Source organism: Melanerpes formicivorus, unplaced genomic scaffold (genome assembly GCF_026170545.1).
Source record: "Melanerpes formicivorus ecotype bairdi unplaced genomic scaffold, bMelFor1.0.p_v2 SCAF_4, whole genome shotgun sequence".
In the NCBI taxonomy this organism is placed as follows: Eukaryota; Metazoa; Chordata; class Aves; order Piciformes; family Picidae; genus Melanerpes; species Melanerpes formicivorus.
This window is the reverse complement of record NW_027142356.1, coordinates 37,989,898-38,004,924: the sequence shown is the minus strand read 5'-3', so window position 1 is coordinate 38,004,924 and position 15,027 is coordinate 37,989,898. Positions and strand designations below refer to the sequence as shown.

Below are 15,027 nucleotides of genomic sequence, written 5' to 3'. Positions count from 1 at the left end.
GGCACAAAACCTCCTCAGAGCTTGCAGCTTTCAAGCTCGTGTCAAGCACAGAAATTGTTAGCTGGAAGCAGACTTCAGAGGCCTGGACTGGCATCAGGTGCCTGTATCAAAGCTTGTTGATACAGCAGGGCTCCAGCTGTGCCATTCAGCTCTGGATGCAGGATGGGATGGGACAGAAAAACCCAGGACCAAAGCCTCCATCCAGCCCCAGATCCTGCTGTGTGGGGCGACCTGGGCCGTGCCTGTGGCATGTGCTGCACACCCACCTTCAACCACAGGATCAAGGAACAGCCTGGGCAGGCAGAAGTCCCTGCCCTTGGCTTTGACTGGCTTGTTGCTGGGGGTGGGGAGGGGGCCTGGGAACACTTGCAGGGGCTTTCATCATCCCTTTGGTTGGTCCCAGGTGACATCCTCCTGAACGTGAACGGCATCGACCTGACGGGGGTGAGCCGCAGCGAGGCCGTGGCCCTGCTGAAGAACACCAACTCCTCAGTGGTGCTCAAAGCTCTGGAGATGAGAGCCTGTGAAGCCCAGGAGGAGCCAGGCCACCTGCCCTCCTCTGAAGCCATGCAGGAGAGCTCCGAGAGCAGCGAGTGGTCACCGTCCTGGGTGATGTGGCTGGGACTGCCACGGTAAGCCTGCAGATTGCATCCTCTTGCTGCAGGGGAGTGGGAGGAAGGATTTGTGTTTTCTGGCAGCTTTTCCCCTTGGCTCCATTCGTTGCACTGACAGCTTAATTAAAGCCAGGCTGTGTCACAGGCTCCACTCTAAATACCTCTGCTGTGAAAGGGGACGTGGAAAAAGGGACACGTAGATCTCTGTGCGAGGGAGGAAAGGGTCCTGCATTGTCTCGACAACATATCTGGCACTTAGGGAGTGACAGGAAAAGCTTGCAGGATGGACAGGAGCTTGCTGAACTGGGGTCTAGGCCGGACCACCCTGCTGAAGGCAGAGCTTACCCTCCTGCACCTCCCAGGCTGCTCTTAGCCAAAGCCAGCTGAACCGTTTGACTTTGCCCAGATGTTGCTGCAGAGTTCCTGCCGTTGGCCACTGCCTCCAGATCACCTCTCTTCACCCCACCCCCGACTGGAGCAGTGCATTTGTCATGCACAGGAAGCAGCTGTGTTGTCATTCCAGTGAGGAGAATAAAAGCCACGTCCTGAGGGTGCCTCAGGCACTTGGATGCAGGGCTCATACCTGCAGCCTCGGCCAGGCTTTGTGAGGTATGAGATGAGGGCAGGCTGAGGGTCTGCAAAGCCAGCCTCACACACAAGTGTGGCTGATGCTCAGTGTGAAGGCAGGAGGAATGTTGCTTAAAAGTCACTTTTTGGCCATCTGCCCAACCCTGGCAGCAGCTCAGGCTGTCTCTTCCTCTTTGATGGAGAAGCACACAAAGCCAGGCTGCAGAGCAGGTGGGCTTTTGCTCCAGGCACAGTTCCAAGGCTCCTTTTCCCTTCCCACTCTTGCAGAGCCATTCAGATCCTTTCCCTTCCATTTGGAGCTCACTCACCTTGCTGCAAGGTCTGCTGTGAGGGTGAGATGTGCTTTGGCCTGGGTCTGAGGCTAATGGCTGCAAGAGGCAAAGGCAGGCTGTGCATCTGTCCCTCACAGGTGAAAGAAGCCTCTTCCAGTGGAGAGGGCTACCTAAACCAGCAAATGGTTGGACCATGACTTGCTACACCCAGCAGTGGCAAACTTCTCTTCCTCAGTTTCACTGCAGACAGGCAAGCCTGGGAAGGTCCTGATCCCTGCACCCCTGAGCTTGACTAGCAGCATCTTGAAGGCACTTGAAGGAGCATGCATGATGTTCCCAGCAGACTAGGGGCCTGCCTTACAGATGCTGCAGTCTTGCTAGGTGGACTAAAACATTTGCACCCTGCCTGCACCTGCCCTAACACCACCCTCACTGGGCTAGACAGAAAACTTGAGTTGCCTGCTCATCATCTCCTAGCTACAGCTGCCTGAAGTCCTCATGTCCACAGCAAGGTGACAGAGATGAGGGACAGAGATCCAGAGTCCTGCAGGCTTGGACCCAGTGCCCACAACAGTCAGCTCCACTTTGCAGTTCACAGGATCAGAAGATGTCAGGGGGCGGAAGGGACCTCCAAAGGTCATCCAGTCCAACCTCCTGCCAGAGCAGCACCATAGAATCCAGCACAGGTCACACAGGAACACATCCAGATGGGGCTGGAAAGGCCCCAGAGGAGACTCCACAACCTCTCTGGGCAGCCTGCTCCAGGGCTCTGGGACCCTCACAGGGAAGAAGTTCCTCCTCATGCTGAGGTGGAACCTCCTGTGCTGCAGTTTCCATCCATTGCTCCTTGTCCTATCCCAGGGTGCAGCTGAGCAGAGCCTGTCCCCTCCAGTTTGGGAAGAAAAGGTGGGTTTCCCAATTTAAAAGCAGTCTCTGAGCTCACTCTATCCCCACTCCTGCCAAGGCATTCCCATCCCTTTGGCCCCAGTGTCAGCACTGAAGACAGGAGGTCATTGTAACTCCATCCCCAGCTGCAACCCCGTTCGCAGAGCACAGCACAGCCCTTCTCTGCCCAGGACAGCCAGGGGATTGGTATGCTGAGCTGGTAGGCAGCTCTGAACATCAGACTGAGGCAGGCACCAAGGCTGATTCCAGGTGACAGCAACAAAGGTGCACTGCTGGTTGACAGGAGAACCAGGTTTGGCTTTGCTCATTAGGTATTAAAAGAGGAGGCTGAGGGGAGACCTCCTGGCTCTCTACAGCCACCTGAAAGGAGGTTGTGGAGAGGCTGCTGCTGGTCTCTTCTCCCAGGTAATTAGTGACAGAACAAGAGGCAATGGCCTCAAGTGTGACTGGGAAGGGTTAGACTGGGCAGTAGGAAAATCATTTCCCAGCAAGAGTGGTCAGGGATTGGACTGTGCTGGGCAGGGAGGTGGTGGAGTCCCCAAGCCTGGCTGTGTTTGAAGGTGGTTTGGATGTGGTGCTTGGGGCTCTGGTTTAGGGGTGAGCCTTGCAGAGTAGGGCTCATGGTTGGCCTTGGTGATCCTGAGGGGCTTTTCCAGCCTGAGTGTTTCTGTGATTCTCAGACCCTTCAGTCTTTCCCCAGCACCTGACTGCTTACCCCTCTTATAGTGATCCCCCAGGGCCCACAGGGTCCCTGCTTGACTTTCAGCAGGGACCCCACCCCCACTAGATCTCAAGGTATTGCCAGCAGTCTCATGAGGTTTTGTCAGGCTGATAGAGAAAAATCCTTCTCTGTCCACCTGGATGTCTCCCAGGCTCATCTTGGCCAAGGTGCTTGATGTGCAAGCATGGGGCAAGGCAGGGAACATTCATCTCCCTGACTCAAAATCATTTACCAGAGGGATTGCTCTGAGCTTCATGAGTCTAAGGACATTGGGATGCAGCTGATGGAAAAGCAGAAATGTCAAAATCAAGCCTATGACAGATCAAGAGAGGGCACCTGGGGAGATGGGCAGCTCAGGGCACAGCTGCAGGAGGGAAACTGAACAAACAGGAAAGGTGGCAAAGCTGTGGGGCAGGAACAGCATGACTGGAGAAATTAAAGAGAGGAGGCAGGAGGGTGGACTTTAGAGCTCTGTGAGGAGGGAGAGATGCCATGGCACTGCCAGGGTGCAGAGGAAGGCTGCCTGGGAATGCTCAGGCTCAGGCAATGAAGGGCAGAGGAGAGTCTTTCCTTCTGTGTTCCAAAAGCATGGAGTTCTGGTTAGAATCCTGTGAAGGATAGTCCCTTACAATGTGCTGAGTTGAGCCAAATGCTGGAGGACATCTACAGACCTCTGCCCATGACTGATGAGGTAGAAAACAGGCTAATAGTAACAAGAGCTAGATGATGGAAGTCAAGGCTTGCCTAATTCTCCACACCAGCACAGCACTTGCTCCTTTTCCAGGGCCTGCAGACACCTTAGAGATGGGCACAGACAAGAGAGGCAAATACTGAAGGTTAGGGGAGAGCAGGGTTAGACTGGGGCTGAGGAAGAAGCTCTTCAGCAGGAGGCTGCTGAGGCTCTGGCCCAGGCTGCCCAGGGAGGCTGTGGCTGCCTCCTGCCTGGGGGTGCTGAAGGCCAGGCTGGATGAGGCCCTGAGCAGCTGAGTGTAGCTGAGAGGTGTCCCTGGGCAGGGTGGGGAGATTGGAGGAGATGAGCTCTGAGCTCCCTTCCAACCTGAGCCACTCCTTGACTCCATGACACCATCTTGGGGTCTTGGGGTTTTCTAGGTGAAGTTAATTTTTAAGGTATTAATTCATGGAACTTCTGTGCCCCTCAGTTCAGGAAGGAGGTTGACTTGCTGGAGCCTGTCCAGAGAAGGGCAGCGAAGTTGGGGAGGGGCCTGGAACACAGCCCTGTGAGGAGAGGCTGAGGGAGCTGGGGCTGCTTAGCCTGGAGAAGAGGAGGCTCAGGGGAGACCTTCTTGCTGTCTACAACTCCCTGAAGGGAGGTTGTAGACAGGCAGAGGTTGGTCTCTTCTCCCAGGCACCCAGCACCAGAACAAGAGGACACAGTCTCAGGCTGCACCAGGGGAGGTTTAGGCTGGAGGTTAGGAAGAAATTCTTCATAAAGAGAGTGATTGCCCATTGGAATGGGCTGCCTGGGGAGGTGGGGGAGTCACCATCAGTGGAGGTGTTCAGGAGGAGACTTGACAGAGTGCTTGGTTGCATGGTTTAGTTGATTAGGTGGTGTTGGATGATAGGGTGGACACAATGATCTTGAAGGTCTCTTCCAACTTGGTCTGGTCTATTCTATTCTATCTTCCTGGTGTGAGTCAGAAGCAGCAGGGTCAGAGGGGTGCTCTGAGTCCTCACACCAAGGGCTCAGGAAAGCCTTCGTGCAGGCATTAACAGTTGTGGAGCTCACTTCAGTGTCAGCCTTTCTTTCTTTCTTTCTTTCTTTCTTTCTCGTGAGAGCTTAGTGTTGGCTTGGGTGACTTTTCCATGGCTTGATCACACATAAACAAGTGCTGTGCTCTTGGAGTAGGCCAGTCCAAGCTGGGGTGGCTGCAAAAGAGACACAGATGTGCCTCTGAGGGCTGCCAAAGCCTGGCCCCGCGGGCGAGGGGAGCTGCGTGCGGGGAGGAAACAGTGATGCAGGACCTCAAGCATCCCTGCCCCGAGACTTATGGCAGGGTAGCTGATTTCATTGTTTGTTGTTGAGGAAGGCAGCTCCTCTCCTTTGTGCTTTTGGAGGGAGATGTTGGGAAGCACAAAGGCAGTAATGTGGAGCAGCTGGTGAGAGGCACTCCCCCAGCCTCCGCAAGGTCTCTTCTGCTCTGGCTTGGAGAGGAGATCTGGTGAAGAGTGACTGAAGGAGGATGGTTAATGTGTGCCCAGTTCTGGGCAGCTCAACACAAGAGAGATGTGGAGGTGCTGGAGCCAGGGCAGAGCAGGGCAAGGAAGCTGGGAAAGGCCTGGAGAAGAAATCTGATGGAGAGCAACTGAAGGAGCTGGGGCTGGTTAGTGTGAAAGAGAGGAGGCTGAGGGGAGACCTCCTGGCTGTCTGCAGCTCCCTGAAAGGAGGCTGTGGAGAGGCTGCTGCTGGTCTCTGCTCCCAGGTAATTAGTGACAGAACAAGAGGCAATGGCCTCAGGCTGTGACTGGGTAGGGTTAGACTGGACAGTAGGAAGAAGTTTTTCCCAGCAAGAGTCATCAGGGATTGGAATGTGCTGGGCAGGGAGGTGGCTGAGTCCCCAAGCCTGGCTGTGTTTGAAGGTGGTTTGGCTGTGGTGCTTGGGGCTATGGTTTAGGGGTGAGCCTCGTAGTGTAGGGGTCATGGTTGGACTTGATGATCCTGAAGGTCTTTTCCAACCTGAATGTTCCTGTCATTCTGTGTCCCTGCTCTCCTTTCTTTGCCCTCCCTCCCCCAGCTAGCACTGTAAACTACTTTATAGATTGTCCTGCTTCCACCACCTCCCTGGGCAACCTGTGCCAGGCTCTCACCACCCTCCTGGGGAAGAATTTCTTCCCAACATCCAATCTGAATTAATCCATTTCTATTTTTGCTCCATTCCTCCCAGACCTATCACTCCCTGACACCCTAAACACCTTGGGAAAACTCCTGTCCTGCCCTGTTGCCATGCTCAGCTTCACTCCAGCACCTCTCCTGCTTCCTTCCTGGTCTCCACTGCTTCCTTGTCCCCATGGGTTACACCTCACCTCTTCAGTGAGGCACCCAGGGCTGAGGAAGTTACTTTCTGCCCTTGCTTGCTCCCCATCTCTGGGCAGAGAGAACAGTGCTGATGCTGCTGTCTGTGCATTCTACTCAAGGGTGGATTTTACTTTATTCAGTGTTCCTTGCCTTCCAGTATCTGAAGGGGGCCTACAGGAAGGCTGGGGAGGGACTTTTGAGGGTGCCAGGGAGTGATAGGACTGGGGGGAATGGAATGAAGCTGGAGGTGGGGAGATTCAGGCTGGACTTGAGGAGGAAGTTCTTCCCCATGAGAGTGGTGAAGCCCTGGAATGGGTTGTCCAGGGAGGTGGTTGGGGCCCTGTCCCTGGAGGTGTTTAAGCCCAGGCTGGATGAGGCTCTGGCCAGGCTGATCTAGTGTGGGGTGTTGGAACTAGGTGATCCTTGTGGTCCCTTCCAACCCTGACTGATACTATGCTACCTTTGGACAGCAAAGTGCTGGATGGATGCAGACCATGCAGCTGCTGACCTTATGCCTATGTGCACAGAATGCAGGGGAACCTTGTTTGTCTTCACTGAGTTTTCTTCTTGTGTCTGGAGGTGTTCCTGTGTGGTCTGCTCCAGGTGATCCTGCTCTGGCAGGGAGGGTTGACTGGACCACAGGATGTTAGGGGTTGGAAGGAACCTGCAGAGATCACCCAGTCCAACTCCCCTGCCAGAGCAGGACCCTAGAATCCAGCACAGGTCACACAGGAACACATCCAGCCTCCAGCTGATCTCTGGAGGTCCCTTCCTGGCCCTAACATTCTGTAGTTCTGAGTGGCTGTTTCATTTCTATGCCATCAGCAGGGGGCTGATCACCCTTGCATTTCCTCCTTCAGGCAGCAAGCACAGCACTGGGCAGCAGAAACCCCTGCAGCCCCCAAATCCACACCGAGGGCTAAACCCTGGCATTGCTTTGTCATGGCCTTGATAAGTGCCATCAAACATGGGGGGGCTAAGTGGTTTTGCACATTGGAGAAGGCCACAGCTGGTAAAGTGCTAATGGCTGACTGCTGAGCAGCACAAGTGCCCTGTTTCTTCCATTAGCAGGCAGTGAATGCTTGTGCAGCTCTTATATATCTACCAGCCTGGCAGCAGGTGAATATTTGTAGGCCCTGGGGGACTCATCTAGTGCTGGCTATAAAATTCTGCTGTGAAGCACAGCAGCAGCATTATTAGACAGAGCAGAGTCTTGAAAAGCTAGAGACACTCTGCTTAGTTATCCTTCTGCAGGAGGGGCAGCTGCTGCTTGGAAACCTGAAGAGCTTCTGATCAGAGCTTCTTGCAGTGGCTTGCCTCTTCCTTCACATTTGGAGTCACTAAAGGGTTTTCAGGCTCCTAGGAGTGGGGCAGGTACTGAGCCCTGCACTTTCTGTTGCTCTGGCACTTGTTATTTTTCTCCCTGCTTGAAAACAAAACAAAACAATATACTATAGAATGGCTCAGGTTGGAAGGGAGCTCAGATCTGCTGCTCCAACCTATGATACTATGATAACCTATGATACTATGATAACTATGCTAACATATGATATCACTATGATACTATGATAACCTCCCTGCCATGGGCAGGGATGCCTCTTAACTAGACTCAGCTGCTCAAGGCCTTATCCAACCCTCAGTGTGCTGAAGAACTTCTTCCTCAGCTCCAGTCTATCCCTGCTCTGCCTCAGCTTCAAACCATTCCCCCTTGGCCTGCCTCTAGATACCCTGAGGAGAAGACCCTCTGCAGCCTGCCTGTAGGATACCTTCAGGTACTGGAAGGCAGCTCTAAGGTCCCCCCAGAGTCTTCTCTTCTCCAGGCTGAACACCCCCAGCTCCCTCAGCCTGTCTTCATAGCAGAGGTGCTCCAGCCCTTGGATCCTCTTTGTGGCCTCCTCCTTCTGCTAGGGACAGCAGAACTGGAGGCAGAGTGATGGTTCCAAATACTAAATCAAGTCTCAGTTAGGTTTGTTTTTCCCCATTGCTTTCAATTCCAGCTAGATGAATCTGAGTTCAAGGAGGGTAGACTTTGATCAGACATCAGGAAGCAGTTGTTCCCCAGGAGGGTGGTGAGAGCCTGGCACAGGTTGCCCAGGGAGGTGGTGGAAGCCTCCTGCCTGGAGGTGTTTGCAGCCAGGCTGGATGTGGCTGTGAGCAACCTGCTGTAGTGTGAGGTGTCCCTGCCCGTGGCAGAGGGTTGGAGCTGGCTGAGCCTTGAGGTCCCTTCCAAGCCTGACAGTTCTGTGATTTTAATCTGCATAAATCTTTGCCCTGTCTAGCTTCTTTGAAGCCCAAGGCTGCCCAGTAGCTCTCTCTTAGTCGAAGTGGCTGTGGAAAGCAGCATTACAGCAGGAGAAGGGAAGGGCAGGTGTCTAACGGAACAGAGCTTTGGAGGTATTTTGCATCTTCCAGCTAGCCTCTCCTTGTGCATGCAAAGGCAGAGTCCTCACTCCTGCTGCAGCAGAATCTGAAGTCACTCATCAGCCACATAATGAGGCTGCTTTGTCTCAGGTATTTGTACAGCTGCAAAGAAATCGTCTTGAGAAGAAACACAGCTGGGAGCCTTGGCTTCAGCATCGTGGGAGGCTACGAGGAGCAGACTGGGAACAAACCCTTCTTCATCAAGTCCATTGTTGGAGGAACACCAGCATACAACGATGGCAGAATCAGGTAATGGGAACTACCTCCTGGAAAGCAGCATTCAGGGGGCTCTCATCCAGGTCATTTGTGTTCTCTTTGGTTTTTGAAGTAAGTTTTCCTGAGGACTGTGTAAGGGGTGTGGGAGAAGGGTCTCACTGATACAGGGACACAAGCATCCTGAACTGCAGGAGCTTTGCCTTTAGGCTGAAGTTTTGCAGCAGTCTGGCTGGCACTGGGATCAGTATGGCAGTTTGATCTCTGGGGTAGTGCAAAGCATGGCAGTACAGGGAAGCTTTTCCACCTTCTCAGCTCAAAACCCCACCCACCCACCCCACCCATCAACCACCTCCCCACCCACCAAAGCAGCCCCCCCAGACACCACTCACCTTCCCTGCAAACACCATGACAATTTGAGAGAGTAAATAAATGCAGACTCATGCAGCAGACTTAACCAAGAAGTCCCAAAGCATGGTTTGATCACAGCATGAACCATTCCCCTCTGAAAAAAAACCCACCTCCTATTTTCTTTTCAATATGTCTTCTTATCAAAGTGCAAGGCAAAAACCCAAGCAAGCAAAGCATTTCCACCTGCTTTATTCTCAACAGAGTAGGATTAACCAGGTTGGAAAAGACCTTGGAGATCATCCAGTCCAACCTACCACCCAACACCACCTAACCAACTAAACCATGGCACTAAGGGCCTCATCCAGGCTCGTTTTAGACACCTCCAGGGATGGTGACTCCACCACCTCCCTGGGCAGCACATCCCAAGGGCCAATTACTCTTTCTAGGAAGAACTTTCTCCTCACCTCCAGCCTAAACCTCCCCTGGCACAGCTTGAGACTGTGTCCTCTTGTTCTGGTGCTGGCTGCCTGGGAGAAGAGACCAAGCCCCACCTGGCTACATGACCAGCCAGAGGAGGAGCAGTGAGACTCATTGCTAGCCCTTGCTGCCAGGCTAGGGCCATCCCTTGGCATTGGCAAAGCCCCAGGAGCAGCAGCAGCCAGGCTGTTGATGCTTTGTCTCCTCTCTGCCTTTGGTTTTGCAGGTGCGGCGACATCCTCCTGGCTGTCAACGGCAGGAACACCTCAGGAATGATGCACTCCTGCTTGGCAAGGCTGCTCAAAGAACTGAAAGGCAAAATTACCCTCACCATTGTGTCCTGGCCTGGCACTCTTGTATAAGAGTGGGGCAGGGAGACAAAAAGAGAAGGCAGAGAGGTCAGGTTTGGCTTTCCGGGCTCAAGACAAAGGTTTGTGTAACTCCCCCCTGCACGTCAGGAGCAGCCAGGCTTAGGCAGAGCAGGGACACCTGCCAGAGGGGAAAAAAGCAGCACTGCACAGTGGTTCAAGCTCCAGAGTTGAGTCTTTCCTTCCCTGTGTTCTTAAGCTCTTTTGTTGGGTTGTTTATTTCTTTGGGGGTTTTTCACATCTATTTAAAGCGTTCTAAGGGATGATGAAACTCCAGGAGCAGCCAAAGCAGCTCCTGCTCAGCCCCTGCTTTGGATTGTGGTTGAAGAAAGGAACTCCTGGGGGAGGGGGGATGGGTGAAAAACCACCTAAATATTACTGCAATTTTTTTCTAGTTGCCAAAAAACCCAAAGCCAACAACAAACCCAAACAATCAAAAGATAGGGGGGAGGGGGAAATAAAGATTGTTGGGTTTTCCAGTTGCAAAAAACCAAACCCAAACAATCAGCAGCAAAAGATCAGGGAGGGGAGGGGGAAGTAATAAATATGACTGCAGTTTTTCCAGTTGCAAAAAATAAACCCTCACAACCCCAAACCCATCAAAAGCAAAAGCTGAGGTGAAGGTTTTGACCCCAAACACACTAAGAGCACTTTGCTTCCCTGTACCTTTTGCTGGTCAGCACGAAGCTGGGACTGTCAAGACTGTTGTTGTTCTGTTTTGTTAAGTCTGTAACCAAACTGTGAATTAAACATTTCTAAGATAATTCCAGCAGCTAACCTCTTGCCTGTGGACTTGCACACCAGCCAGAGCCAAGTGACCTAGTTTCCCTGCTCTGCTTAATGCTACTCAATCTAGGGGGGGGGGGGGGGGGTTGGTTTATAGAGAATTAGTGTGGGTGGTTTGGTTTTTAAAGGAAGCACCCTGCACACCCTGCTGATACCATAGAAATCAATCAATCAATAGAATCAATAAGGGTGGAAAAGACCTCAGAGGTCATCAAGTCCATCAAGGCTTCTCCAGAGCACACCCAGCCAGGGCAGTGCAATTGCAGCAGCCCTGCCCTGCCCACTGACATTTGCTGCTGCTCTGAGTGGGGGAGAGCTGATAGTGGGGATGGTCTTCATGCTTTGTCTCAGGGAAAGAACTCTCTTCTCTCAGCAGATTCCCCATCTTCCCCAGCCTTGCCTTTTCCTCACTGGGAGGAGGCTGTGCCTGTTAATCTCTGGCATGTTAAGGACAGCTGTTCCCCCAGAACAAAGACTAAAATGAACTTTCTCTTAAGCCTCTGGGAAGCAGCAGGGGTGATTATCCAGCTTAACGCAGCCTTGTGCACCCACACACACCAAACATCATTACCAAGTCTATGAGCACCACCCTCACTCTTTCCACCACACTCAGAACAAGCAGCACCTTGCCCACTTTTCTCTGAGGTGTGTTTTGTTTTTCCTTTCAGCTTAGTCCAAGGTTCTTGAGGAGTCTGCAGCTCCTGTGCCTGCAGAAAAGGATGACCTCCTCAGATGCGAGCTCCTACAGCTCTCCTAAAGCCACAGTGCTCCAGCTGTTCATAGATAAAAGAGACAGCACACTGTTTCTCAAGGCAGTGAGAGAATGACCTTCCCTGTGGCTGAGGAGAAAAGGAGACCATTTAATACAAAGAACTTAAGCCCTCTGTACATTTTAAGAGCATAAGCCTCTAACTCTCAGATGGTCCTTGAAAGACAGGCAGCCCAGCAAGCTCAACGTGAAAAATGCGTTCTTTTATTGTCCAAAAAACCCCAAAGTAACCTCTGATCTCAAACTATCAGAACAAGAGCAAATTACTTCAATCCCCAGAAAAATAACAAGATTTATATAGCCATCTATTTCTGGCACTAATATATCTGCAAGGAGACCCCAAAAAAACACCCCAGAACCCCAACCAACCCAAGCACACCAGCCTACTCCCCAGGGGCAGCTTCAGTGTTCTCCTGCTCTGGAGCAGGGTCACCGCTGGCTTCCTTCCCTTCTTTGCTTCTTTTGGACTTTTTGTGCTTGTGCCTCCTGTGGCTGTCCCCTTCCTCGCTGTCGTGACGGCGTCTGCTGTTACTGCAACACAGAGCAAACAGTGCCTCACACCTCTGCAGCGTGCTCAGGCCCCACTGCACTGCAGAGGGGCAGGGCAGGGCAGGGCAGGGCAGGGCAGGGCAGGGCAGGGCAGGGCAGGGCAGGGCAGGGCAGGGCAGGGCAGGGCAGGGCAGGGCAGGGCAGGGCAGGGCAGGGCGAGATCATCAAGTCCAACCCATCACCCAACACCATCTAATCAACTAACCCATGGCACCAAGCACCCCATCCAGTCTCCTCCTAAACACCTCCAGGGATGGTGACTCCACCACCTCCCCAGGCAGCACATCCCAATGGCCAATCTCTCCTTCTGGGAAGAATTTCTTCCTAGCATCCAGCCAAAACCTCCCCTGGCACAGCTTGAGACTGTGTCCTCTTGTTCTGGTGCTGGCCGCCTGGTAGAAGAGACCAACCCCCACCTGGCTACAACCTCCCTTCAGGGAGTTGTAGAGAGCAAGGTCTCCTCTGAGCCTCCTCTTCTCCAACAGGCTGCCCAGGGAGGCTGTGGCTGCCTCCTCCCTGGGGGTGTTGAAGGCCAGGCTGGATGAGGCCTTGAGCAGCTGAGTCTAGGTGAGAGGTGAACCACCCCAGCCTTTGCATTGGGCATCTGCTCCTGATTTGACCCATTTGGAATGTGGATGCCAGCCCCAAACTGAATTTTCCCATCCTGTACTTTTTGTTGGCAAATGGAATCATGTCAGGGTTGGAAGGGATCTCAAGGATTATCCAGTTCCAATCCCCCTGCCATGGGCAGGGACACCTCACACTACAGCAGGTTGCTCACAGCCACATCCAGCCTGGCCTTCAAAACCTCCAGGCATGAGGCTTCCACCACCTCCCTGGGCAACCTGTGCCAGGCTCTCACCACCCTCCTGGGGAACAACTTCTTCCTCACATCCAATCTCAATCTCCCCTCCTCTAGCTTGGATCCATCCCCCCCAGTCCTATCACTCCCTGACACCCTCAGAAGTCCCTCCCCAGCTTTCTTGCAGCCCCCTTCAGATACTGGCAGGCCACAATCAGGATGTCACATCCCTTAATGGGCTAACATTTTTACTGGCCCTCTTCCCTGGGCTTAAGCTTTGTTTTTAACTTCAGAAGGATCACTTTGCACCCTTCCTATCAGGTGATGATGAGGGTTAATTAACTTGACAAGAACTGCTGCTGAATGTCAGCTTTGCTCCACCTCTTTCTGAGTCCCCCTTTTCAGCCTTCTTTCCCCAGATTCACCAGTTCTGCTCACATGCAGCCTCCCACAGGGAGTTAGAGCTTTTGGCCTGGCCTCCTTTTCTGTGGCAGGCGGCTGAGCGCTCCCAGCCTTGCCACACACAGCTCCCCTTTCTTTGGCCTTCTTCTCAAAACTTAGGTTGTGGTTTTTTGAACTGGTCAAAAGTCTTTGCTGTCCTATTAAAAAGGAGCCAACAAACAGCAAGCAAACCTTCGAGATGACTTGTGCCTGGTCTCTTCCTTCTCTCTGTGCCTCCTGTCTCTGTGGCGATCTTCCTTCTCCCTGCTCGTCCTGTGGCGGTCGTAGCCTCTCTCTGCATAGTCTCTGTATCTGTATCTTTCTTCATCACTGATGGGGGGAAAAAAACCAAAGAGCAAATTTTCAGGACACCAAACACCAAGCTGTACCCAGACTTAAAAACAACAATATGAAAACCTTACAGATACTCGAGAGAAATGAGAGAAAAAGCTGAATGTGCCTCTGGGTTTCTAACCGAGGGCCACGCCACCTGCTCAAAGGATGTTAAGGCTCTTCACCTGACCTGTCATAGTATCATACTATCAGTCAGGGTTGGAAGGGACCACAAGGATCAGCTAGTTCCAACCCCCCGCCATGGGCAGGGACACCCCACACTAGGTCAGCCTGGCCAGAGCCTCAGCCAGCCTGGGCTTAAACACCTCCAGGGACAGGGCCCCAACCACCTCCCTGGACAACCCATTCCAGGGCTTCACCACTCTCATGGGGAAGAACTTCCTCCTCCCCTCCAGCCTGAATCTCCCCACCTCCAGCTTCATTCCATTCCCCCTAGTCCTATCACTACCTGGAATCCTAAGCAGTCCCTCCCCAGTCTTCTTGTAGCCCCCTTCAGATACTGGAAGGCCACAATGAGGTCACCTGGGAGCCTTCTCTTCTCCAGACTGAACAGCCCCAACTCCTTCAGTCTGTCCTCACAGGAGACCTGCCAGACTCCTGTGAGCCATGCAGTTTGAAAGGGGCTTGTTCAATACAAGTGGAAAGGGAGAGCTTCCCAAAGTGTCAGATGAAAGTATGACGCAGTCAGCTCATAGCTGTACCTGGCTGCAGCAAAGCACAGCCCTGTGCAACGTTCAGAAGCGTTTCAGCTCTGTGTGTGCACTGCTCAACACTTACCAGCACACTTTTGGCCTATCTACCACTGGAGTCATTAAATGTTGGTACAGTTGAGCCATTTCCTTCCACTGGCTTCAAGGAAGGACAGCAAAATCCACTCAGTGGTTTAGGTTGCTTTTAAAATCCCTTTCTCTCCAGTCTCAATGCTATCTCCTACCTCCATTCCTCCTTTGGACTACCACAAGCGCTGCCCTGCTACAAGGCTGGTAAGAAACCCCCACAATATGACAGGCTCTAAGAGAATTTAAAGGCCTGCCTTAGTGAGTGTATTTCCATAGCCTGACCTGATGAGAAGTGTGGTTCTAAGCAGCAGGTGAGAGCAGTATCTGCACTTAGCCAACACCACTGAAATGCTACATTACAGGATCACACAGTCACAGATTGATAGGGGTTGGAAGGGACCTCTTAAGCTCATCTAGTCCATCCCCTCCCCTGCTAGAGCAGGATCACCTTAGCACAGCTCTAACAAGCTGGGCTCACTTTATCCCCTGAACCAGGGCAATCCTACCCAGACACAGTGTCTAGCATCATTTAACAACGAGTCTGCAACACAAATGAACCTACAGGAACTATTTATAGATCCT

The 15,027-nt window shown here is 52.7% G+C and overlaps 2 protein-coding genes across 9 annotated transcripts in view; one reads left to right on the top strand and one right to left on the bottom strand.

Moving 5' to 3' along the window:
* The window catches only part of LNX1 (ligand of numb-protein X 1), a 106,952-nt gene extending 96,194 nt beyond the window's left edge, over window positions 1-10,758 (top strand). For 2 of the 4 annotated variants that reach the window (XM_068137691.1, XM_068137690.1), the window contains 3 exons: window positions 404-632; window positions 8,647-8,805; window positions 9,824-10,758. In XM_068137691.1, coding sequence (XP_067993792.1) covers window positions 404-632; window positions 8,647-8,805; window positions 9,824-9,959 — 524 coding nt within the window. In that variant the 3' untranslated portion in view covers window positions 9,960-10,758. The remainder of the gene's footprint in view (window positions 1-403; window positions 633-8,646; window positions 8,806-9,823) is intronic. The other 2 variants (XM_068137692.1, XM_068137693.1) reach the window with 1 other exon arrangement.
* A 944-nt stretch (window positions 10,759-11,702) lies between these two features.
* FIP1L1 (factor interacting with PAPOLA and CPSF1) overlaps window positions 11,703-15,027 on the bottom strand; it is a 38,443-nt gene continuing 35,118 nt past the window's right edge. For all 5 annotated transcript variants that reach the window (XM_068137694.1, XM_068137696.1, XM_068137697.1 and 2 more), the window contains 2 exons: window positions 13,505-13,642; window positions 11,703-12,051 (listed from right to left, as the gene is read on the bottom strand). In XM_068137694.1, coding sequence (XP_067993795.1) covers window positions 11,904-12,051; window positions 13,505-13,642 — 286 coding nt within the window. In that variant the 3' untranslated portion in view covers window positions 11,703-11,903. The remainder of the gene's footprint in view (window positions 12,052-13,504; window positions 13,643-15,027) is intronic.